The 24,895-nt window shown below is 40.1% G+C and overlaps 1 protein-coding gene across 30 annotated transcripts in view; it reads left to right on the top strand.

The window, feature by feature from the left end:
- The window catches only part of DLG2 (discs large MAGUK scaffold protein 2), a 1,053,560-nt gene that overhangs the window by 697,644 nt on the left and 331,021 nt on the right, over positions 1-24,895 (top strand). For all 30 annotated transcript variants that reach the window (XM_074816343.1, XM_074816342.1, XM_074816341.1 and 27 more), the window contains one exon: positions 20,349-20,518. In XM_074816343.1, coding sequence (XP_074672444.1) covers positions 20,349-20,518 — 170 coding nt within the window. The remainder of the gene's footprint in view (positions 1-20,348; positions 20,519-24,895) is intronic.

Genomic DNA, 24,895 nt, shown 5'->3' with positions numbered 1-24,895 from the left:
GAAGGAGAATTCCTCTCAACAGTTTGATCTTTTAAGACTTTTGATGCATAAAAACTTTTGCTTCTATCTCACAAATGTCAGTTGTCCATGGGCAAACATCTACTTTTTAATAAAGAAGCTCTGAACTTAGACTTCTTTTACTCTCTGGAAGAAAGAGAATTCCAGTAATTTATGGCTCAGTGCCATTTTTTTGTTTTATTTGAGTTTGTGTCACAGAAAAAAATACAGTGGTTGGCTCAATTGCCTAGATAAAGCAAAGAACATCAGTACACTATCTCAGCAGTTCCTTTTATTGACACTTACTGATCATAAGTGAAATTCTGGCTTCTAAAAGGCAACACACATCTGAAAATGCAGCATACTCTGTGAAAAGAAGAGTGATCAGCTTATGACACTAGAAGCACAGTGTAGTGGTACAACGTGATTAAAAAAAATAGTGAAAGAATAATGAAAAGCTTTCAATTATGACCAAGTTTTAAAAAGCAGAATCCCAAAATATGAATTTATTTTCAGCAATCATAAACCAACACTGTTTTGAGTCAAGAATCATTCTTGCTGTTTACAGTTTCTCACAGTCCAATTCCGATCTTATGGTGGAAGTATTTTTCTCAAAACTCTGTCTACAGGAATGAATGGGTCATATGAGTTCCTTGTCTATTGCTATCAGAAAATATGCTCTTCTTTTTTGTGACGACAAGTTTGAAAATGTGAATTTTAAAAGCTATTGGGATCTAAAAACCAAGAAAGTCTTAGACAGAACAAGGATTCCAATCATATGTTTCATACCAATCTCTTGGTCATAGGCATTTTACTGAACCTGTGATTCAAAAATCAGTTACTGCATATATGACTGAACGAGTTTATTCGCAGGACTGTGAGATAGACTGGGACGGCCTTGAGCTTGAATTTCAAGGGTTAATGTTATACCAAAGGTTATTTTGGTATTTGAGCCTGAGCTGTACTCAAGAGGAAAGAGGGTTGATGTGAGGGGTGAGTCAAAGGGAAGAAAGTGGTTGTGCCTGAAGGTACACTGCCCTGGTAAGCTGCCCGGACCTGTAGCTGTTTCATTCATTCTTTCTTCTAGGAAATTGGTTTCCAGTCTTTCCATTTGTGAACCTATCAAATTTTGTTCCTTAGGAATGTGGATGTTTGTAAGGACAACTTAAACACGTTGAGAAAAGTAGATCGATTGAGGGTTACCTTCGGCAGACTGATCAGAAACAGCACATGTACCCCCAGCTAGCTGAATACCATAGGTTAAAAACTACTAAGGCTGTACAGTGTTTATCTTTCCTTTGTAAATGTGTCTTTCCTGATGTTACTTTAATTACTGATTGTCAGGAGATTTAGGATCATGAAACTGCAGCATTTTTAACGCATGCTGTGTTGTTCTACCATCACCATAATAGTTAGCCCCACTGGATTTTTTCCCTCCAGCTCTCGAAGTGATTTGGTGTGGGGAAAGGAACATAATACACAAGCTAAAGGGAGGAGACAAAAACTGAAATAACTTGCCCTCAGTCATCTAGTAAATCAGGGAGAAAGCTGGAATAGAATAGTGATTCCTTCTCTCATATTTCTGTGCCTTACAGGCTTCAGTTAAATGCCTACCAGCAAAGGTTTTAAACAAATTAGATTTGTGTTCCCTTCAGTTGTCAACTAACCCACTGTGATGTGTCAAAAGATTATACATTTAGCTAGGTATATGTAGCAAGAGGTGAACTCTGAAGATAAGACTCTTTCTCATGCACATTTTGTTAATAAAAATTAAGAAAAATGAATTTAAAGATTGCATTCTGATCAGATTTTTAAAAATATTTCTGTCCTTCACTAAAGATGAACCATTGAGGAAATATTACCATTTCATGCTATTTGTTCAAAGCTTGAAAAATGGAATTAAGAAACACAGTGGCATAACTATTGTTTGCAGTTTACCTGAGAAACTCAAAGGTAAGAAGAAATGGAGGAAACAAGCGAGTCCCCACTTGAGAGCTGGCTAGATAAAGGACCACCCCCCCCTTTCAGTCTTTGCCCCATGGGCTGTGCTGACAGTCAGTGCCTTGCCTCTGATGAAAAGTCTGAAACCTAAATCCCTCCAGCAGCAGCAGGCACACAGTTGTTGCCTGTTGGTATCCGTTTGCAGCTCTAGATTGCTTACTTAGAACTGAATTGGGAGTGATAATAGGAAAAAACCAGGGGCTTTCTCAGATTAATGTGAAGAGCTATTCCCAGGAGAGATCATGTTCTTTCCAAGCGTGTCATGTGTCTCTAATCCAGCTTGGGCAACTGGCTTTATTTCACCATCATTGTATATCAAAACAGAAGTGTGTCTGCTTTGTGATTCACTGCCTAAGTCCCTGTTTGTTAACTTCTGATCTCGTATTAAACCTATCAGTACCAGGTCTATATGCGCTGCAATGGCATACAGCTTGTTCAGGATGTTACTATAATTACAGTGATGCCACAAAACACTGATTCATATCTGCACTGTTTACAGGCCTCTGACAATGCTATTAGTTCAGTACATAATTTTAGTAGTAAGTTAATAAAGAGACATTCACCCCATTAGGCAAAACATGCTTGCCTGGCACACAGTCATAAATTAGATCATGAATTATTGACTGCTCACTCTGTCCTGGTTTGTGTTAGGAAGTTTGATCTTATTAACTCTGTTTGTCTGGGTATCTGTACGTATCATTTTTTGAACTACTGTGGAATTAAAAAAAGACAGAATTACCACAGGGGATCTGCATGGAGAAAGGCAGGTCACAAAATCAAAGCTGAACATGACTTACTGGGGCTCAAGTTTTAAATCATCAACTTATACATCTTTCTATCAGTGGAATATGTTACCATGTAATTCTCTTTTCTGTTGCCTTCACCACTTCACTTTAGCTTAATCCTTCTTTTTATCTTTTTTTCCTATGTGAAGTTTGCATTCCTTATTTGGTATTGCAGAGCCCCAATGTGTCTCTGAATTTGATTATATTTTGCTTTTTCTATTTTGAAAATAATTTGGTAGGCTGTAAAACTTCTCTTATGCAGTGCAAGAAAGGAAAGGGAAATGATGTATTAACAGCTGAATTCTCAGGTAGAGAGAACACAATTTAATGGGAAGAAAAAGGTACCTCTCTGGCTTGTGGTATTTGAAACTGGTGAATTTTAGGGGCCTCTTTATAGACAGCAGTGATGGACATTTTTGTAGTTTTCTTTTGTAACACAAAAGGATCAGTTTCTTCCCCCTATAAGCTTCTGAGCTGTTTTCCACTAATTGAAACCACTGTTTGCAAATAACTCTTAAGCAAAGCAGCATGCTATTAGGACTTCAGATACACTGCAGCTATATAATGCCCATTGCACTAGGTATTTCAGGCAATGGTACTGAACTGGTTAACAGGGCTCCCTCCCCAGAGTTCTTTTAGTACCCATCCTGCCTGAAATTACAGTCACCCCAGACTGCTGCAGCAGCAGAACAGCACCATGCAGCCAAATCCAAGTGATTATTTCATCAACATGTTTGCACTGCTACTGTAGTTACGAATTTAAATAGCTCAGTGATAATTTATCTGGAGTAAGAAGCCTTCTGTGGTTACATACCTTAGAAATGATCAGCCCTCCATGGAGTCTAGTGTTAGTCAAGGAAAAAATATTTCACATCTGTTCCTGTACTCGACAGGTGTCATCCTCTAGGGTACTGCTGAATTCTTCCTTTCTTTCAATTTCCACCGAACCTGAAAATAAGATTTTGGATGAAAAAGAAACTGACTTAAGCTATCATGAAAAAAAAATGAGTTTCTTATAACCAGCAAAGATCTGATTCTACAACTTTTAAGAAAAACCTCGGTCAACTTTTTGCTTCTGGCAGCCAAAACCACTAATACACGGTGAGACAGGCCATTCATACGCTGTCAAAACTCTTGACTGGGCTTTGAATAAACACTTTGGGCTTTCAGACTACAGCCAGACCGTATTTCCTGACAGTACCTCATCATTGTTGTCACATACCTTACTCCACTTTTACAGCAGCTGTTAGAGCAGGAGTTTTAAATGTATTTCCCCATGGCACGTGAGTTTTAATATCAAACTTGCAAGATGTGTGAGTACTTTGTTTGGATGTGTTGCTTACATCACTCCATTCCGCACATTAGTCTGAATCATACCATTACAAAAAGCAAGCTTGGTTTTTTTCCCCCTACTTAACCTGTTTGCATTCTACTCAAAGTTGCAGCTAACTCGGTGTTAAGTGTGTAGCCTAATGGTGCTGATGCTCTGAAGCTGCTTAAGTTTCTTACTGAACTTGAACTGCGTGTTTTCTCCTCCATTTTTTTAATGCTACACCTCTGTTCAGAATAGCTCTTCTCAATCAAACCAGAGTGGAAGGGAGGGTTTTCTACTTGTTAGTGCAAGCGCCTGGGAGGCAGGACTGCTCAGTTTTGTTCTCAACTTGCTATGCCTGATCTGTGGCAACACTTTTCTTCTTTTGTGCTAAAGTTTCCCCATTTGTAAAATGGGTATAGTGATCATTATCTTTGCCTCACGGGGGTTGTTGTGAAGCTTAAACGAGTTCATATTTGCAAAGCACTTTGAGAGCCCCAGATGAAAAGTGCTTGTAAAAATACTGAAATCTGGAATTGCCTTCTGGGTTATCTGTTGTAACTGGTTTTCCTGCACAAACCTGAATATGCTTCAGACACTGCTAGTGTCAGTTGGGAGGATTTTAACCACGGGTGAGGAAGAACCGAGTCGCTCGGTGTGTTCAGCAGGCAAAGCGCACCTCGGGCCCCTGGAAGCGCCTCGTCCTCCCCAGGCAGGGCTCGGCCAGGCCGGGCCGCGGCAGCTGCTCCTCCTCCGGGCCCCGGAGCCCCGCACGGCGCTGGAGCCCGCTCAGCCGGAGGCACGGGGGGTAAGTCAGGGCTGCGAAGCCGTCCCTGCCCTCCACCACCACACCTCCGAAGCCTGGCCTGGGGCATCTTCCCTTACCTGCAGAGCAGCCCTGCAGCTGGGAGGAGCTCTGCAGCTTCCTGGTGCCTTCATTCATCTCAGAGTTTACAGGGTTTTGTTTTTCTTCCCCCTTTCTTTATCCCCACACCTTCCTCTCACAACGCCCCGCAGCGACCTGCACCTCCTTTTTCTCATTCCTCGCCTCTCCGCTGTCCCACTTTGGCCTCTGGCTTGGAAGGGCAGACATCAATCCTGGTGCTGTGAGGAGTTTCCCTCCGGGCCACCATCAGAGGCTGCTGCCTGCCCGGCCGCCAGGGCCGCCCCGCTGCCGCCTGGGCTGGACGCGCCGCCAGGTTCCGCGCTCGGCTACTAGCGGGAGTAGTTCCCGAAGGAAAGGCTCGTCCATGGCAGTGGCAGACGGGACGCGGAGGGACTGAGGATAACTGAGCAGTTAGAGAGCGGACGGAGGAATGGAAAAATGTGGTAAGAGCGACTGATGCCAGAGCCGAGGACCGAGCCGGATGAGAAACGCGGAGGGTGGGGGAAGCAACTTGATTTTGGGAGGGGGGGAAACAGGAAAAGGAAACGGGACTTCCTGTAGCTCTCGCGGAAGAAGTTAACAAAGCAAACTTGACCGAAGTTTGAGCGCCCGCTCCAGGGAAGCCGCCCGGAGCCCCTGCCAGCTGCAGCGTCCTGCCCACCCTCGGCACCCCCGTGCTCGCCCTGCCCCTCCTCGCGCCCCGTCCCCCTGCCCGTCCTGCCCCTCCTCGCGGCCCCGTCCCCCTGCCCCTCCTCACTGCCCGCCTCCTCCGCCGTCCCCTCGCCTCACGAACTTGCCGCCAAACACAAACGGTAGCCAAAACGGCGGGCTCGGCGGGCGGCCGGCCACCGCCTGGGCGGGCCTTTGGCCAGGGGCTGCCGGCTTCGCATAGCCGAGCCTCGGGCCTCCGTCACCTCAGGCCTGTCTCTGTTCCGCACCGTTTCAAATCTGTTGTTCTTAGCAAAGCCATACTTGGCTTCCAGTAAGTTAAGGTGGGAATCTCAGGTCCGATCAGTACAAAATGGTCTTTTAGGGGTGGAGAATTGGTTTGATTTGTCTTTCATACTGGTGTGCCTGGCAAAGGGCAGGGCTCATCCCCATCCCAGCAGCTTTGCCTTGACACACGTTGGTGTCTCAAACTCTGCTTGGAGAGGACGTGACTTACACTGGGGTTGAGGAGCCTGTCTTACTCAGGGGGCATTTTAAAAGGAATAATGTGTGAATTGAAAGATCATAAACTCTGCACAAAATTGCTATAGGCGTGGCTTACCTAGCAAAAGAGTTAATGTGCCTTGAGTTAGGCTAGCCAAGCAGTAACTGAAGGCTTGATGTCACAGGATCATTTCATTATAAATTATTTAGAACAGCTGCACCTCCAAAAGCATTGCACAGCGATAGGGTATCATTCTGCTTTCAGGATGTTTGTGATGAAGGGAAAAAAAAATAAAAAGACGTCTTCCTGTTGTAGATGTACTTAGACTTTTCTAAAAGTTTATGCTTGAGTCTGTCTGTGTGGAAATTGAATGGGTGTCACCTACTCCTCCCTCAACCCCAGGTAGCTACACCCTGTGAGATGAGCTACCATTAGCTAATAACTACTTCCCATTCCCAAGGTGTGTGTAAGGAGATGCAGCTCTTCTGGGAGGTATTACACCAAGTGGGGTTTTGCTGCTCTCCTCACTCTGCATTAGGTTTGTCTGTGGAAGCATCCTTAACCTCTCTGAATTTTATCAGACACAAAAAGAATGGCACTTTTTTTGTAGTGGTGGTGTTGGCTCAACGTTCAAGTAGATACGTGAAAAATTTTAACTGTATGTGTTGGGTTATTTTTTTCCTAAGGTGAGAATGTAGAAAATGGTATTTGGAGTTGATGTGAAATTTACCACTGTTTTTAGCTCCTGGATATTATTGACCATGTTGCATGAGTAAATTTTAACACCAAGTCAATACCATGCAGCAAGCATTCATATAGTTTATGAAACTTCAGCTTTTATGTAACTTCAAATAATAATAACAATAAGGTCAAGTTATTGATTTTGAAATTAGTATTAGTTTTGAAATTTTGTTAACAAATTTACTCCTACAGATAATAGTTGAATCAGATTAGCTGCTTACCATTTTTTTTTTTGCAATCGGTAATTTAAAATATAAATGCTTAGTGCATTTGGCAGTAGTAAATTTTTAAAAGTTCTCAATGTATGTGGCAATTTATTTAAATTAATGGTTTCTTTATGTGACTTGTAATTCTTTAAATAAGCTATTTTTTAAGTCTCCCTTGCCCTATGAGCATTTTTCAATGGAGTGCTGGCTGCATCACTGCATAAAAATTTGCTATCTACAAATTTCAGGTCTAAAAAGACCTCAGAATACTATGCTAAAGCTGAGCAAACATGTTTTTTGATATAAAATGAGGTCCAAATTGCTTTTCAGTGACAAATGGAAAAGAGTAAATCGGGGCTTCCTTCATTCATGAAAATAGTGGCAAAACCACCTTTCAGCTCAGCTCTAAAGGGAAACCTGCATTCACCATCCTTCTCTCTCTGGGGAACATGAGCCCATCTTCCAAAGGAGTAATCAGACCATTAAACTGGAGGGGCTATGAAATTGATGTATTTCATTCTTTCCTTACAAAGTTGTTTCACTTCCTCAGAGACAAGTAAATGTTAATTGGGCCAGAGCAACCTTGCAGTGAGCGTGCTGTTTTGAGAGTCAGGTAGGTGTTGTGGACCAGGGTCTGCTCTCTATGGATGTCCTGAGCATTGCTCATGAGCAATCTTGCATACACCTGCATTAGCTTCTATTGTTACAGTATCTGTAATGTATTTAAAGTTTTCATCAAGTCAAAGGAAGTGACAGAATTTCTAGTCTTGTGGTTGAGGATGTGTTCCTGAATAATGGGAAATTTTGACTGCTATTTAAGAAGAGTGTTACATTATACAAAGTGCAACAGCTTCAGTGATGGAAGCAGAGGTAGTTAAAGTGTTTTTCTAGGAGATGATATTGAATAATAAGACAGCAGACTGTTGGTTTGATTTTTGTTTCCCTGTCTAACCTTTTATTCAATTTTATTTTAAGTCAAAGCATATTAGAATGAAATTTATTTTTGGCTTGGCTGGAAAATTTATTCAGCATAAAACAATGTTGTTTTTGTCAAGAAAAAACATAATAAAAACAACTTCGACCTGAACTGCATTTTTTGTCAGAGTTCAGTTATAAATCTGTAGGTGTTACAGCCAAGAGGCACTCAGATAAACAGAAAGCTGGGTGGTGGTGTTTCCATCTCTGAAATTAAATTAGTGTTACCAGTAGTTCAGCTATATGCCTTTGGCTTGAAGAGTTTGTCTAGCAGGGACTTTTTTCTTATGATGAAAAATCAGTTAGAAGATGTAAGAGATTATGTCCTGTTTCCTAACTACAGGAGACAAACAGAATTACCAGGGAGCAATGTTTGCTATCTCTTCTAACAAAAGGATTTGGGGACATCGAATGAAACTAATAAGCAGCAGGTTGAAATATACATAAGGAGATATTTATTTAACTATTAGCAAGGCCATGGAATTAATTGACAGAGAACACTGTGGATCTTAAAAATTTATGGGTTTTGAAGGCAGTTAAACAAGAAAAAATAAGGCCAAATGCCAGGTGCTGCACTTGGGCCACAACAACCCCCAGCAGCACTACAGGCTTGGGGAGGAGTGGCTGGAGAGCTGCCAGTCAGAGAGGGACCTGGGGGTGTTGACTGACAGCTGGATGAACAGGAGCCAGCAGTGTGCCCAGGTGGCCAAGAAGGCCAATGGCATCCTGGCTTGTATCAGAAATAGCGTGGCCAGCAGGGACAGGGAAGTGATCTTGCCCCTGTACTCGGCACTGGTGAGGCTGCACCTCAATTACTGTGTTCAGTTTTGGGCCCCTCACTACAAAAAAGACATTGAATGACTCGAGCGTGTCCAGAGAAGGGCAACGAAGCTGGTGAAGGGTCTGGAGCACATGTCGTACGAGGAGTGGCTGAGGGAACTGGGGTTGTTTAGTCTGGAGAAGAGGATGCTGAGGGGAGACCTCATCGGCCTCTACAGCTACCTGAAAGGAGGTTGCAGAGAGTTGGGGATGAGTCTCTTTAATGAAGTAACAAGCGATAAGACAAGAGGTAATGGCCTCAAGTTACACCAGGGAAGGTTTAGACTGGATATTAGGAAGCATTTCTTTCCAGAAGGGGTTGTTAGGCGTTGGAATGGGCTGCCCAGGGAGGTGGTGGAGTCCCCATCCCTGGAGGTGTTTAAGAGTAGGGTCGACATAGCGCTGAGGGATATGGTGTAGTTGGGAACTGTTAATGTTGGGTTGATGGTTGGACTGGATGATCTTCAAGGGCTTTTCCAACCTAGACAATTCTGTGATTCTGTGAAATTGTGGAAGAAGAATCTATCCAGAGTTATTAAATGGGGAAAAAAAAAAAAAAAACCAAACAAACAACTATCTCTGACTCAGGAAAGTCCAGAGTTGTCAGCAGCTGAAAATTTATTCTGGGTAAATACTGTGTTAAGGCTTTTCCTTTACCATCTGGTAAAGGCCACTGTTGGAAAGAAACAGCAGGCTAGATGGATCCCCTAGTCTGGGTTACCACTTCATGTAGCTTTTAGGTGAGCAAACACCTTGTTCCACACATTTTAGCTCCTATCTTCCCTGCCGTGTGACCATTCAGGCCACAGGGGCAGTAGGGTTCCCCCTGGGCAGAGGGCTTGGCTTCTGCGGCCCTGGCAGGGGTGCGGTGGGTGACGTTCAGTGCGGGGCTCCCGTGCAACCATGGTGGTGGCCATCTGGCCTTGCTGCCTAGTTGTGTGTCTCTGCAGCAATCTTGCTGCCAGGGGCCAAGGTCTCTGATTTTAATCCATCAGAGAGGTTTTTGCACTACAGGGTTGTGACTGTTATTTTCTCTTTTCTATTTTTATTCCTGTTGGTCGCCATTAATGGGCCCCCTCTTGAAATCAATCACTGCATGGCAGGTTGTGCAGGAACTCCAGCTAGTGCTAAATGAGCTCAAGATTGCAGAGCTGCATTAATGTGGCCTTTTACCTGTGGTAATTGGCTGTAGACATATGGAAAATATTGATCCAGGTGGATTTCCATGCTAGATCTACTCTGTCAGTGTCTGAGCTGGCTTGGATATCTCTGCATGGGATTTCAGTGTGCCAATTTGATGTAATTTGGGGTCAGACTCTCTTGGATTCTAGATACTAGTTTGGTGAGTATTTTCAACCGAGAGGTGCATATAAACACTCCCAAACAGACAGACACCCTATGAGAAAGGTGCACTGCCTAAAAGGATAAAAGGAGCTGTTCAGTGTGGCAGAAGGGGTTAACTGAAGGAGCCCCAGCCTCGCCCCAGGAAGTTCTCAGCTAGGCTAGAATGCAGAAATGATTCAAAGTATTTTAAACAACAGATAAACTGCTTCTTAGCCAAGTTTGTGCCTGGAGTGAAGTCTTACAGCTGGGTTTAAGACCTTTAAGAAAAAGAAAAAAGGGGGAGGGGAAAAAAAAAAGCGCAAATGCTGATGTGTCCTCTATTGAATCTGTGTGAATAGGAACATATTCAAGCTTCTAAAAATATTTTCTTCTAACAGTATAAAGGCTGCAGGGACTTTTCCAATCCTAATTATATAGTGCAGTATGCTGTCTGTTTCTGACTTGCGACTTCAGAAATAGAAATTAGAATCATAAATGAAACAGGGAGAGGGGTAAAGAGATGCTGTGTATGATAAGGAGCTGCTCTGCTAATATTTTTACTGATATTGTTACCAGTCACCTGTGCTTTAAATTCAATTACTGTTATACAGACCCTTTAATACATTGACATTTCATTAAGATGGCTGTTGTTTAAAAAAAGTCCAGGAATAACTAAAGCAGTAGCGAAGGACAATATATGTAAATGTCTTACGACAGTTTTGTAGCTGTGCTGGTTGTGTCTCAGGTCTCAGCAAGGTCATGTCATTAACAGGATATGGAAACACAGGCACTTCAGGCAATAACATATTCTTAAATTCAGAAGTATTTTCTGAAATCTGACTTATTCCCTGACAATTTGGGCTCCACTCTCCATTCTGAAAGTGAAATAAATCTCAAGTCCTCTGGTATCACACCTGCAAGTCACACTGGTGTGACCTTAAGCCCTCCTGGATGTGATCTGAAATTTCTGACTGCATTACAGTAGGCACTTTTACCTCCTAAACCATCACTTGACTCCTGGCATACCAAGGAGGAATTTCCTTGGTCCTTTTTGCTTTCTCTTGCAGCCTTCTGGAGGACAAGGATTAAGACTTTGTGCTAGTGGGTGCTGGATGTGGGAATCAGAAAAGTGACCGAGACGCTGCACGGATCCGGAGGGAGTGAGCTGGGTCTGCGTGTGCAGGCTTTCCTGCTGCTCCTCTGCTCCTTTTGCATCCTGTCATCTAGGCAGTAACACACTAGAGATCGACTATCACTTGGAAAGATAGGTGGCTTTTTTCTGTGCCAAAACCACTGCAGAAATTTAGAGTGAGCAGTGAACTGTGGGGGTAACTAACACAATTTCAGGTCACCCTCCAAAACCTCATGCTGGCAGCTGTGGGCTGAAGGCTGGTGCTGTGCTGCTGAAGGACAGGCTGGGTTTCTATTACGTTCTAGTAAAATCTATACGTATACTTAAATCAAAAACATTTGTACAATTTCTTTATTTCAGTTTCTCGGCTGAAAATCATTCTAGTTGCTTGTATGAATTGTGAGGCTGCAGAAGCACGGCAATAGGCTTAAACAAGCACGCCCTGCTTTTTGGCAAGACTTGTTAGCTCAGCCACGCTCCAGCCTTCAGGCTCCCGAAAGCCAACACACCGAAACTGGTTTGCCAGTGCAGGTGGAGAAAGCATCCGTCTGGGTGTATTGACTTAGAGGAATGCTGTGCAAGAGTTTAGTTACCGCCTTTGCACACACAGAGAAACACAAGCAGCACAACCTTTGTGCGTGGTGGAAGTGTTTGCTCTTCATCTCTCACTTCTGAAGACTTGTTACAGGGGTGAACGCAGCCAGGAAGAGGCAGGGAGCTGCTTTTGTTGGTTATCTATTATTTATGCTGAATATGCCTAGAGGCTGCACTGAGGGTTAGTTCCTGTTTGAGTTGAGCCAGGAAGGTGTAGAGTCTCCTCTGGAAAGTTTATTTAGACTTTAAACAGGAGACAAAGGAAGTGGGAGCAGGTGGGGTTTTAATCCTCTATATGAAGATTATGAAAAAAAGAAGTTAAGTGACCTATTGAAGGTTGCACAGGAAGAGTTGGGGTGGCACCAGACCAGCATTTTGGGGGAAAAGTTTATATTTTTTTCAAATTATTTCATTGTAATAGATTAATGCCACTTGCTAAAGAATTCAGAGGATTGAAGGATTATTTTATTTTCTCTCAGAAATGAAACATTGTGGTTTTAATCCTTATTTACTTTTCTCAAAACCGAAGACAATTCTGCTCTTGCTAGAAACATAGGTTAGATTTGATACTTAAAATAGTGCCTTCATGTTAAATACAGTTGGGTTACCATTTTATTGTACCAATATTTGCACATATATTTAAATCAGAATCACTTCTAGGATTTCAGGTCTTTATTAAGTTCAGCTCAAATTCTGCTGTGTCATTCACAAATTATTTCCCCCATCATAACTTTTACCAAGTAGTATTTTCAGTCAGTAACCATTCTATGAGATACTTGTTTCATAAAGCACGTAAGTGTCAAATTTGAGTTAGGATTGGCTGGTACGTTCATCAGACATTTTCATAAGCACTAGATCCTCTCTAGCTTCCAGGAATAGCCAGAAATTTTCTTCTACTGCTAAGTTTTGTCTCTTTATTTTTAAAATAGACACAGCAGTAGTTTTATACTGCTTTACAATGTCAGAAAGGGGCCCGAGGGTATATGTGAATTTGCTACAGAAATTGGATCATGTGTCTAAGGATCATTACACCTAAGGAAACAGTATGCCCTATGGTACATACATATCATTGGCATTTAGTTTTAGCTCTGTATTCTGTAAATGGAAAGACAGATCTGAAGACTGCTGTGGTAAATTTGAGATCCTTTTTTCTGAATTCTTAGTTGAAATTTAAAAAAAATAATAATTTATTCCTCTTGGAAAGAAATTATATGGGCCAGTACCAATAATTACATTTTTTACCCCTATATGCTGTAAATTTGACTTACGATGGGATAGGAAGGGTGCATATAGAATTAAAAAAAAAAAAGTAGGGGAGAGAGAGCCAGTCTTCCCAACTAATGGACTAGACTGATTCTCTTAGGGTCAGATAATATATTTATATTATTATTCACTGATCTCTCAAAGAAAGGATAATAATCAGCCTGTAACCTGTAATCTTGTGTTCCTGCTTAAAGTGCTGTGTTCTTGTAACTTCTGGAAGAAAGCAAGCATCAACCCTAAAAGGTTAGACAAAGCAGGAGCAAAGAAACAAAGTGAAAGTTTAGTGTTTCTCTCTCTTACTTTTGCTGTTTACCTGATACCTCCATACTGATATATGAAGGTATGTATCTACCTGATATATTCCATAGCTTTGCACTGATTCTCCCTTAATAACAGTATTTTTACCTTGATTTCTAAACTTTGACTAAAGAACAAAGTCCATACCAATTTAAGTTTTTCTGAGAAGGCAGCTAAAAAATGTTAGATTTGCTTAGAAATAATCTATTACTGTTGGCCATTCTGCAACAAAAAGGATGGTCACTGTATTTGTGAGAAGCAGGGGTGTCCCATTAATAGACTGCTAGTTAGTCTGGAGGTGTCTGGATGATAACTAAAACCCATGGATTACTGCAGCTTTTAGTGTCATGATGTTGTCCCACGGAGCACAAATCAGTCCCTTGTTCTTGAGTCCACAGTTGGTTCCAACTAGCGCTTTTATGGAGCTGCAAGTTGGCTAATGTGTCTTGGCAGGACCATTTAGTCTTTTGGGGCTCTTTGCTGCAGTACTAGGCTGCTTTGGGTTTCTCGGCAGGGCACCATATTGCACAGAAAAAGTGAAAAGAATGAACATTACCAGTTGTCGCCTACTATATTTCTAATAAATGCCTAAGGATTGTACTTGTCTTGTTTACTTACGACTTGACTGAAGCAATTATCAGCTTTTCAAGGATGTCTGTGCTAAACATGAAACTCAGATGAAGGTAGTCAGGTTTAGAACAAACTTGGAGTAAACCCTTAAAAGAATAGTATTTTTCCTTAATCCAAGCCCTAATTTGCTTTGAGAATAGCAATAACCACTGGTAAACCTCTGTGTCCCTGACCTTCCCCCTTAACGGCAAAATTTCTCATGTTTCTTGTATCAGTAACTGTCTTGACATGATTATAACATGTTACATATTTTATGATCCAGGGTCCTTCATATCTGAATAGTCTACAAAAGTCTTGTAGAATATATCTATTTTGTTAAACTATTTAGATGAGCCAGTGTGCCATGGGAAGAGCTGCCTAACTCATTTTAACTCAGCCATAACCTGCATGGGTGATTCTACAGACTGGAATAAATTTAAGTACATGCATAATGCTAAATCCCCATTTGAGTATTTTGGGTAAAATAGAATTACTTGTACCTCAAAAATTAATCACTATATGAAGTCCCTCTTTTTCCAAGGAAACAATAGCATGAAGATTGCTTTTAGGCTTATGTTCTTTTAAAATATGGTTAGAACATTTTTTTCTTTCTTTCTTTCCTTTTTTTTTAGCACAGCACATTTAGCACTCCAGAATACCTCTAATCACATGTTGCTTTTCACTGAAACATGAGTCAATTTAATTAAGAACTCTGTGAACCTGTACCACCAGCAGATGCTGAGATTATATGGTTAAAACTTAGCAGATAAAGTTCTACATTTTAAGAATAATTTTTAAGAGTTCTTTTTGTATACAATTAGAGAAAATAGATTTCCTCTAGTTTCTTAATTGTTGCAAAAGTCATTAGCCATAGCTTCGAATACAACTTCTTTTTCTGCTTTCTCTCTCATTAGAACTTTTTACAATTCATTAGAAATTTTTACTTTTTTTTCATTTTTAGAAGACAACTATATGAATAGACATTACTCAAATAAGTACATGGTGTTAAGGTTTACAAGTAGACTGGTAATAATTTAAAGTGCTGGGACTATTAAAGAAATGGTTTAATATTAAAAAAAAATATTTATAGTATCTTGTTGTGGAAACAAAGTCTTTTTAGAACAATTTTCCTCCTGCCTGGATTTTTTTGTGTTGAATTACTGCAGGTGTTGGTGTGTTACTATCTTGGATTATGAGGCGGATCTTCTTAGCACAGGTCTGAAACTGTGCCTGAAACTAACTTCCACAATATAGTGTATACCCATCTACAGGCCTTAGGAAGATTTGGAGATAAATGGGGAAAGGAATCCATGTATCAGCTGGAATAAACCTTTGCCATATAGTTGTCATATGAATATCTCAATAAAGCCAGGAAAATACACTGGAGAGCTGTTTGCAAGGGCAAAATTTTGCCCCTAAGTGGTACTCTTGATCATCTGAAAGAATTTTCTTAAACTGGATTTACTGACTTTTTTTGCTATTATTATTTTAGATTTGTATTGTTGCAGCATTTATAGGTCACTAAAAGAGCAGAGTTCTTACAGAGTAAGAACTGTATTGTAAAAAGTTTAAATAAAAGGAAGAAGTATCTCAGCCCACTGTCACAGACTTCTGTCTAGATTAGTATTAGCCCTGAAAACCTCCTGCATAGAGTTAAGGAGAAAAATATGACATGCCAGTCTGTGTGTTGAGATGTTGCTTCAGCTTTCTTGTTTTATGCTCTTCTCTGAAATGGTCTTATTTTTTAATGAATAATGATTTGGTTTTATCTATGTTTCTAAATTTAAAAGATATTCTGGAGTTTCTAGATTACTAATGATAAAAGAATGATTTAGCCATTATGGTTAAGGTTAGAATCATCGCACCAGTTTATGTCATTTATTTCATTGCATTTATTTCATTGCATCATGGAACTGCTGTTTTAGAATATTCTCAAAGAATACTTGTAGACCTCTAAGATCATTATGTTCTGTTGATCTAGTACTGGGTCAGCATGCCCTTTAAAAAATTGTGTTAAAGTCTGCAGAACTCTGTAGACACATATATATGTGCATGCTTTTATGCATGTGCATGTATGTTCTTCAAAATTGTATTTCTTTTATTTATGAAAACTAAAACCCTCATCCCTTTCTTCATGGCACAGAAAAAAAGCCTACAGGTTGGGAAGGGTTATCTAGCTGGATATCTAGCACTGGATGTGTTTGTCATAGCAGACTGGATAGGGTAATTGTCCTGCTACTTCTACACTGACAAAGTTTGTATTTGTATATAAACAAAATAGTTTGTCTAAAGTATCTCTATCCCTGGTTCAGCTTTGTATTCTGTCACTCTTATATTCATCCTACACTAGCAGTATTACTCTCTGTATGTTTTATTAAAGATAGTCTTACTGTTTTAAAGAAGTAGATAACTACAAGGCCAAATTTTAGACAGGTGAGATTTCTGTTGCAGTGTAAATGTCCTTTTCCAAAGGGTCTTGCTTTTTCAGGAAATGGAGGTTTGTGACTTACTGATTTTTTAAAGTTAATTCCATGTTGTTTATTGACTTTCTTCAAAAGACATGCTTTTTCACTTAGCAGGCAGCATCACTAGAGCCTTTATGAGAGGTTTTAGATAAATATCAATATTTATCAATGCAGGGCACAGAGTATATGAAAACAAAAGAAATGTAATCCTCATTTTTAGTGTTTTTATAATCCTTTTGCACCTTTTCATCTTCATCCAATGGTTAGGATCCTATAGTTTGTTCATTAAGCATGGTACTGAAACAAAGAAATTAACAGTCCGAATCCAATAGAACTGTTAAGCAGGTATTCTTTTATTGGCAGCGCTGGGGTCGTCCTGGGGATTCTCCACCAGAAGGGCTCCCAAGAATTAGCAAGGGACATCAGTTTACATACAGACAAATCATACATATTCATTAGATTTCCTAGAAAGGGGTGTCTTATGATAATGAGTTCCCAGAATTCATTTGCATAATCCGAGCATGCGTAGTGAAAATAGGGTGAGGGTCTTCGGTGGTCAAGGGAGGAAGTAAGTAGTCTTCTTCACAGTGTTCACTAGTTGACCTCTTTCCGGAGCGTGAGCTGTGAAGTAAAGTCCAGGTGTCTCCCTCCTAAGTCAGCAAAATCAGTTTCCCTATAACAGGGTCTCTGTGTCTCTTTGTCAGAGCCCCCCTTATCTCATTCTAGGGGTTGCCCAGGTGTCCACTGAAGGCCTTGAGTCTGCTATCAGTGATTTACGTAGGGAGCCTAACGAGTGTTTCAACCTTACCGGAACAGACAAAGGGACCTCAGGAAACAGTTGAGAAGTCAGGAGTCCTTGAGAAACAAATGAAGCAAAGCACAAGCAAAGCTTTCACACATCACCTCACAGTTTAGTCTTAATAACTGTTAGAAATTCATTTGTTTTGAGCCCTTTCATTCCCTTTCAGTATAGCCATTGTATTTCAGGTAGAAGAACAGTAAGAGTCATAAATTTGACAATCAGATACATAGTAATATTAATAGAAGGTGTAGAAACTTAGACAATAATTACTGTCTTTCTGAGTGGGAAGCACTAGCAGGATGTATTCATGATTTATTTAAAAGGTGTTTGGGGTTTGTGTGGCAAGGTTTTGGCAGCAGGGGGCTACAGGGGTGGCTCCTGTGAGAAGCTGCTGGAAGTTTCCCCCATGTCCGATGGAGCCAATGCAGCCGGCTCCGACGGACCCACCACTGGCCAAGGCTGAGCCCATCAGCAACAGTGGTAGCACCTCTGGGATAACATCTTTAAGAAGGGAAAAAATCCTGCTGTGCAACAGCAGCCAGAGAGAGGAGTGAGAATATGTGAGAGCAACAACTCTGCAGACACCCAGGTCAGTGAAGAAGGAGGGGCAGGAGGTGCTCCAGGAACCAGAGCAGAGATTCCCCTGCAGCCCGTGGTGCAGCCCATGGTGAGGCAGCTGTGCCCTGCACCCATGGAGGTCCATGGTGGAGCAGAGACCCACCTGCAGCCTGGGGAGGACCCCACGCTGGAGCAGGTGAATGCCCAAAGGAGGCTGGAGGCTGTGACGCCATGGGAAGCCCACGCTGGAGCAGGCTCCTGGCAGGACCCGTGGCCCTGTGGAGAGAGGAGCCCACGCTGGAGCAGATTTGCTGACACGACTTGTAACCCCATGGGGCACCCACGCTGGAGCAGTCTGTTCCTGAAGGACTGCACCCCGTGGGAGGGACCCACGCTGGAGCAGTTCAGGAAGAGCTGCAGCCTGTGGGAAGGACTCACGTTGGAGAAATTCATGGAGGACTGTCTGCTGTGGGAGGGACCCCACGCTGGAGCAGGGGAAGACTGTGAGGAGTCCTCCCTCTGAGTAGGAAGGAGCAGTGGAGACAATGTGTGATGAACTGACCACAACCCCCATTCCCTGTCCCCCTGCACTGCTGGCAGGGAGGAGGTAGAGAAATTGGGAGTGAAGTTAAGCCTGGGAAGAAGGGAGGGGTGGGGAAAAGGTGTTTTAAGATTTGGTTTTAATTTTCCAACTCTGATTTGATTGGTAATAAATTAAGCTAATTTCCCATGTTGAGTCTGTTTTCCCAGTGACAGTAATTGCTGAGTGATCTCTCCCTGACCTTATCTCGACCCATGAGCCTTTTGTTACATTTTCTCTCCTCTGTTCAGCTGAGGGAGGGGAGTGAGAGTGCCTTTGGTGGGCACCTGGCATCCAGCCAGGGTCAACCCACCACAGAAGAATAAAGCAATTTATATTAGAGCACTTATTAATTTGAAAGCTAAACCACACAAATAACATTTGCAAAATAATACTTCTGGCATTGAAGGAAATGGGCAAGCTCAACCATTGAATGAGAACTGGAAACTTTGTAATACAGTACTTTTTATCAGCAGGGAAGTATCAATCTTGTGTCCTTTCCAAGTTCGACCGGTTGTCAGATAAAGGCTGCTATCAACAATTTCCACTGTAAATGTTCTTCCAAAAGGCTGATAACACAGAAAACATTTTGTTTCAAATAGTTGCAGTCTTTTTGTTGTTTTGTTTTGTTTTTAAACAAAACCAACACAAAGACATAACAAAAATTCATCCTAAATTCTCAGAGTTCAGATAGTGGTAAAGCTTCGTTCTCAGTTCATGTGCTAAGACTCCTGAGCAATATCCAGCTCAAGTGTTCTTTTGCTGTAAAGACTAACATTTGAGAGTTGATCTCTATGTATAGAAACATAGCGGAAATGGGAATATTTTTAGCAACCCATATTTTCTTCACTGATTGTCCTTTCAGACATGTAGAAGAACACGTTCATTTACATATGCCTTTTTCTTCTGTACCCAAAATACTTAGAGGGATTTCATAATAAATGTACTTCATAGGAACAATAGAGTGTCAATTCATCTAGTTCTTTGGAACTTGCTCTTCTCACTTGCCCTCATGTACAAAGAAAGGATGGCCCAGGAGTTAACTCATTAGCAAGCTGCTTTGGAGATGGATTTTAGTGCTCTGAGGTGTAGATTTCCTTTCAAACTTGGACAGATCTGTCAGATAAGGAGAATACTACTCCATCTAACCAGGACATTTTGAGGGTAAATATATTAGTTCATCCTCAGATAATGCGGGAAATGCCCAAAGTAAATGAGGGAATTTTGTTATATCCTATGAAAAATAGATACTGTTATGACACAGCAGATCTTGGAGTCAGTGGTGAAAATATAAAGAATGATATTTACTCAGATTATTTAAACATTCTCTTTTAAGTTGTCTGCTTTTTGTAGGACAGCATTTGTACTTTGACAACTTAGAATTCTTTGGCTGTGCTGAAGAAATATGAGATATTTAAGGAAGTATTTGAACAATGAGTGATCTCTCTGTATTAAATTAAATCAACTGATTTCCTTAAGAGCAACTGTAGTAATAGCAGGCAGCATGAACGTTATAACTCAATTATATTGTTTAGTAAAAAGTGTTTTAATTGAGTCTGCAAAGACAAGTTGTTTATTACTCATTTCTATCACTCTAGCCCCAGTTTATGAAGGAGGATGGTAGGTGTGGATGATCAGGTAGACTTTAGTTTGAATCGAGTATGTCTTTTGGAGGAACTAAGTGTTCTGTTTCTGTCTCATTGCTGATGAAGCATATTGTATTAAGTTTGCCATCTGGGAGACTTCCCAATGAAGTGTTCTTCATTTCACAGCACTGTAGACAAAACTTTGTTTGGTCAGAAATAACAGCTGAAGCAATTAGTATCTGTGGTTCTTTGTTTTTCTTGTAGGGTCAATGATTGCATCTTGCGAGTGAATGAGGTCGACGTGTCAGAAGTCTCACACAGCAAAGCCGTGGAGGCCCTAAAAGAGGCTGGCTCCATAGTACGATTGTATGTTCGTCGAAGGAGACCTATTCTGGAGACCGTCGTAGAGATCAAGTTGTTCAAAGGACCTAAAGGTAAACATGAAAATGAAAAGACATCCATTTTAAGCTTGATGCTTAACCTTTCTTGTAGCTTCGAATGGCATCTGACTTTGTTGATGTGTTAAGTGGTTGATCTGTCAAATACTAAAATGCAGTTAATTTAGCCTGGTAGAACTTCATGGTTGCACATCTCTTCCTGAAATATAAAGGAATTCAAGGAGTTGTGGTTTGTTTCATTTGATGTTTACTGTAGAAATGACTTGGTACCTCCTCAAGAAATGCAAGATGCAGAGATATTATGCTTTACATTGGCAGCACATACACTTCCTCTGAAGTTCCTCTACTGAGACCTTTGACTTTCATTAAGGTGCTGTTGAATACAGAGTTTCTGAATTCTTCCTTTTTTCAGAAGGCTTTATGATTATCCAATTTATCCTTTCTACTTTCATGTTGATGGTTTCTTCTGCAGTTATCTTTGGAACAAGAAGACAAGAATACTAACTTACCCAGATACGTTGGAGAATTTTATTTTATCCTTCAACAAAATTACATGGAAGTCTAGCATGAAACCTTCACTAGTCTAAATCAGCTTTATTGCTTCCAGCAGAACCTTCTGGTTACAGAAAAAAACCCAAATTCCTTTCTAGAAGCATTAGTGAAAATTGTGAATATTATGTTTTCAGCTTTCCTTTTGCAAAAAGTTTTTATTTGCAGAAGTGTTATTTTTTAAAAAGTTTCATTTTCTTTTTGTTTTCTGCCTGAAATTTCCCTCTGGCTACTGTATTTCTCTTCATAGCTAATTTCTGGGCAAAGAAAATGTGTATTTTCACAGTACGTGCAAATAGAATCAACAGCAGTAGATTTTTGGATCCAAGATAATTATTTCATAAGCAAGTCTTTAATTAATGGTATATACGTGACATGAAGAAATTTGCATGTCTCAATATATGCCATGCACATGAGATTATTCTACCTGTTTTATCTACAGTGAATAACCTGTAGCTTTTTCAGTGGTTTCCTTAGGTCTCATCTCATGTGAATATTAGAGTATGCTTCTACATAGTTTTTTTATACCAGTAATAGAGTGTATTTGTTTCTAATACACGTGGAATTGTTGAGATTATCCATTTATAGTAAGCAAAGATAGTTGCACCATTTTCAATATTGCACTGTACCTGTTCTATGTATATGATGGCTGTTCGACACAGCAGTGTATTCATCATCCTCTACTCTTGGTGAACATTAAGATATATTTAAACATGCATCTGAGGGTAAACCCTCAAAAGTCTGGGTTCCTGTGATCAATTACAATGCTGAAATGACTTTCTAATAGAAAAGCATCTCTAATGATGTTTTGTATGTGTATGAACTCAGAGTAGTAGTGCAGGCAGCAGTGTTTTAAAGCTTTGGAGTTAAACTAAGTGTGTGATATGATAGTCATTTTGAGTAACCTAAGGCTAAAGAAACTAAAATTAACACATCCTTTCAGGTTGTGATGAAACAGTAAAAATCATTCACCATCACCAAATTTTTGCTGCATTTTGGAAACAGACAAGAGAGGCAATCATTATCTAATAACATTTTTGCATCATGTTTGTTTTGATTGTATACCTGAAACTATTTATTTTTACATTTATTTTCATAAAAGAGAGTGGATACCAAAAAAGTGCCTTTTATGACAAACTGAAGAAGCTTTGCTGCTTAGTGCTACAAACATAATTTCATAGCTATAGTCTTATGTGAAGTTTACTACAGATATGTGCTATAAATAGTGAATTTTATCGTTAAGCTGAATATCTTTTTAAAATTTTCACTTCAGTATTATAGAAATAAGTTAACTGCAAACTTGGATGAAAAGAACGTTGATGGGCTAGTTCTTTGCAAAAGATGTTTTTTTAATCTTAACAGTTTAGGCAGTAAGGAAGCATACCCTTGTATGCTTTCTATATTCCACAGATGAAAAAAGCAGAATGAAGAAAATAGGTTATAGATTGATCGATTGGAAATCTTATCAATACTAATTACAATATCTGTACCAGTTTGCCTTTGAATTTTTCAAAATCTTACATGAAAAATAAACTTATTTGTTGAGAGGTATCAAACTCATGGCAGAAATTGAGAATAAAATCTGTGAATTTTGGCTGTAAGTTTCAGTACCAGTCACTGGTGTGATGCTTATCTACTTATATTTCAGGTGATTTATCTGTGAACTGCTCTTTCACACCATTACTATACAGTGCAAGAACAACTTAGTATTCATATACACAGTGTTTCTTACCTAGAGTGAAATTGGGATGTTTTGGTGTCTGAAGTAGGACCTGAAAATCAGTGTGGTAGTTCCCACACCATTCCTTCCTTCCTACACACAAAGTGAATAAAGAAAATGAATCTGGTTTTTAGACAAGAAGGCTGTTCCATACGAAACTTGGAGTAGCAGATATCTTTTCGGTTGCTTCTTTTGCTGACTGTCAGTATATAAGTCAGTATATACTGAGTTCATTCCTCACTGTGTTGAGAATTTACCACATGAAAGCAAGTCTTGGCTTCCATAATATCCTGTAAACTCAGAGATCACTAGCTTGCCTGTGTATGTGTAGTAGATCATATCTTTCAGCACCTGAAGGTGATAAAGAAGGAAATTTGCAAAGCTTTTATTATAAATATTCTTTTAATTTCATCTGAGGTATTCAGGACAAGGGCTTTTACAAGCTATGAGTCCATAGAGGTTAGATTTTTTTGAAATGGATGTTAATTTTTCTATCTAGCAACCACCATATAAAAGACACAGGTTAATTTTGCAAATCTATTTTGAACATAAGAAGTTAAATATGCATTGTGTAGCAATGAATGGCTTTAGGCATGTGGCAGGGGAAAGGTCATGGTAGTGTGCTGCCAAGCGGTCCCTTTTGAATGCAGATCCCCGTGCAGTTGTTCCGGCTGCTTTACAGAAAAGCTGTCCTAGCATCGTACGTGCTAGAAGGCCATGTAAACTCTTTAACTTGATGTTTTGGGAAAAGAGGTAAACAAAGACACAAATTAGTTGCATAATAGAAAACCAAGGTTTCAAGCAGTACTGCAGCTGTGTAGATATTTAAAGCTGTGCGTTCATCAGTTTGCCACACCTGATTGATAATATTTGCTGATGTCTATAGTCTGTGTCTTGAAGGTAATTGCCAACTGTGATCACTGCAGGGTCTTCCTTTCTTTCACATGCTCAGGAGATTGTCTTTCGTATGCCTCTTGTCAGATACACAATATTAGTGATTCGCTGTTTGGCTTCGCATAGCATTTAGTAGTAAACAGTAGGTGTTTTATTTCAGTCACTGCAGGTTTTAGCAACCAGTGTCTTTGCAGCAGCTGAGGGCTGTAACAGAGGAAGGATATACAGTGGGGCTTTCTTATTGAAAATCAATAGGATTTAGACACTACTGAAAATGCTCTCCTTAAGTAATATCGAAACAACAAGACTAACAGTAATGAAAATAGATTGCGTACGCTGCAGTATTTGTTCCTGGGGAGCAAACATGCAGACATTCAAAACAAAGCAATTTAATGGTGGTATTTGGCTTTGTAATTAATATAATTTGTGTATTAGCTTCTTATAAGACCCTGCAAAGAACCGTGTATGAGCAGTGAATTACAAACTTCAGTCACTATTCAGATTACAGTGTTCAAACCCATTCAATTGCATTTGACAGGATTTTAAACCAAAGGAATTCCACTGGCCTCTGGGATTTTCATGCTGTCCTGTCACACTGCAAATCTACTTTTTACTAAAATCAAAAGTATTAAGTAGTATGCATGATGTAAGATAAGTTACAGAAATTGATCTTGATTTCTTTACATTTCATTTTTTAAAGAATCAGCCAGAAAAATGGATATGTATCACTGTAGAAAATTTCTGGCAGTCAGAAACATTTAAACACAGAGGTTGTGTAATATTTTACCTACCAACACCTAACTGATAATTTAAGTTCTTATATCATCTACCAGATATTAAAAAAAAGACAGAAATTAATGATTCCAGTAACTACAGCAGTGTTGGAACACATAGTAAACTTCTGACCTCAATTCTATGGAAAATGTGATATCTTAAAAGACAGCACAGCTGCAGAAATGTAAGTTTAGGGTATGTGAAGCAGAACAGCTGAGTACTAGGAAACTTGAGAAACAGCAAACTTAAAAACACCCAAAAAAGGAACAATATAAAGGATAGCTGATTCTGCAGTCTGGATATTCTGGTGGCTTGAGTATAAAGTCATAGAGAAACAAGATTAATTTCCCACACCCTTCATGATAATTTGATAGTAATTATCATTACCGTGTTTGAACTGCGTTGGAATCTTGCAGGGATGGCTAGAGCTGCCCTTTTGTTCACTGTATTTTAGACAGAAAGGCTCTGGACAGATC

This window comes from Strix aluco, chromosome 2, assembly GCF_031877795.1.
Source record: "Strix aluco isolate bStrAlu1 chromosome 2, bStrAlu1.hap1, whole genome shotgun sequence".
In the NCBI taxonomy this organism is placed as follows: Eukaryota; Metazoa; Chordata; class Aves; order Strigiformes; family Strigidae; genus Strix; species Strix aluco.
The sequence above is the reverse complement of the archived record's forward strand: the minus strand, read 5'-3'. Positions and strand labels throughout refer to the sequence as shown.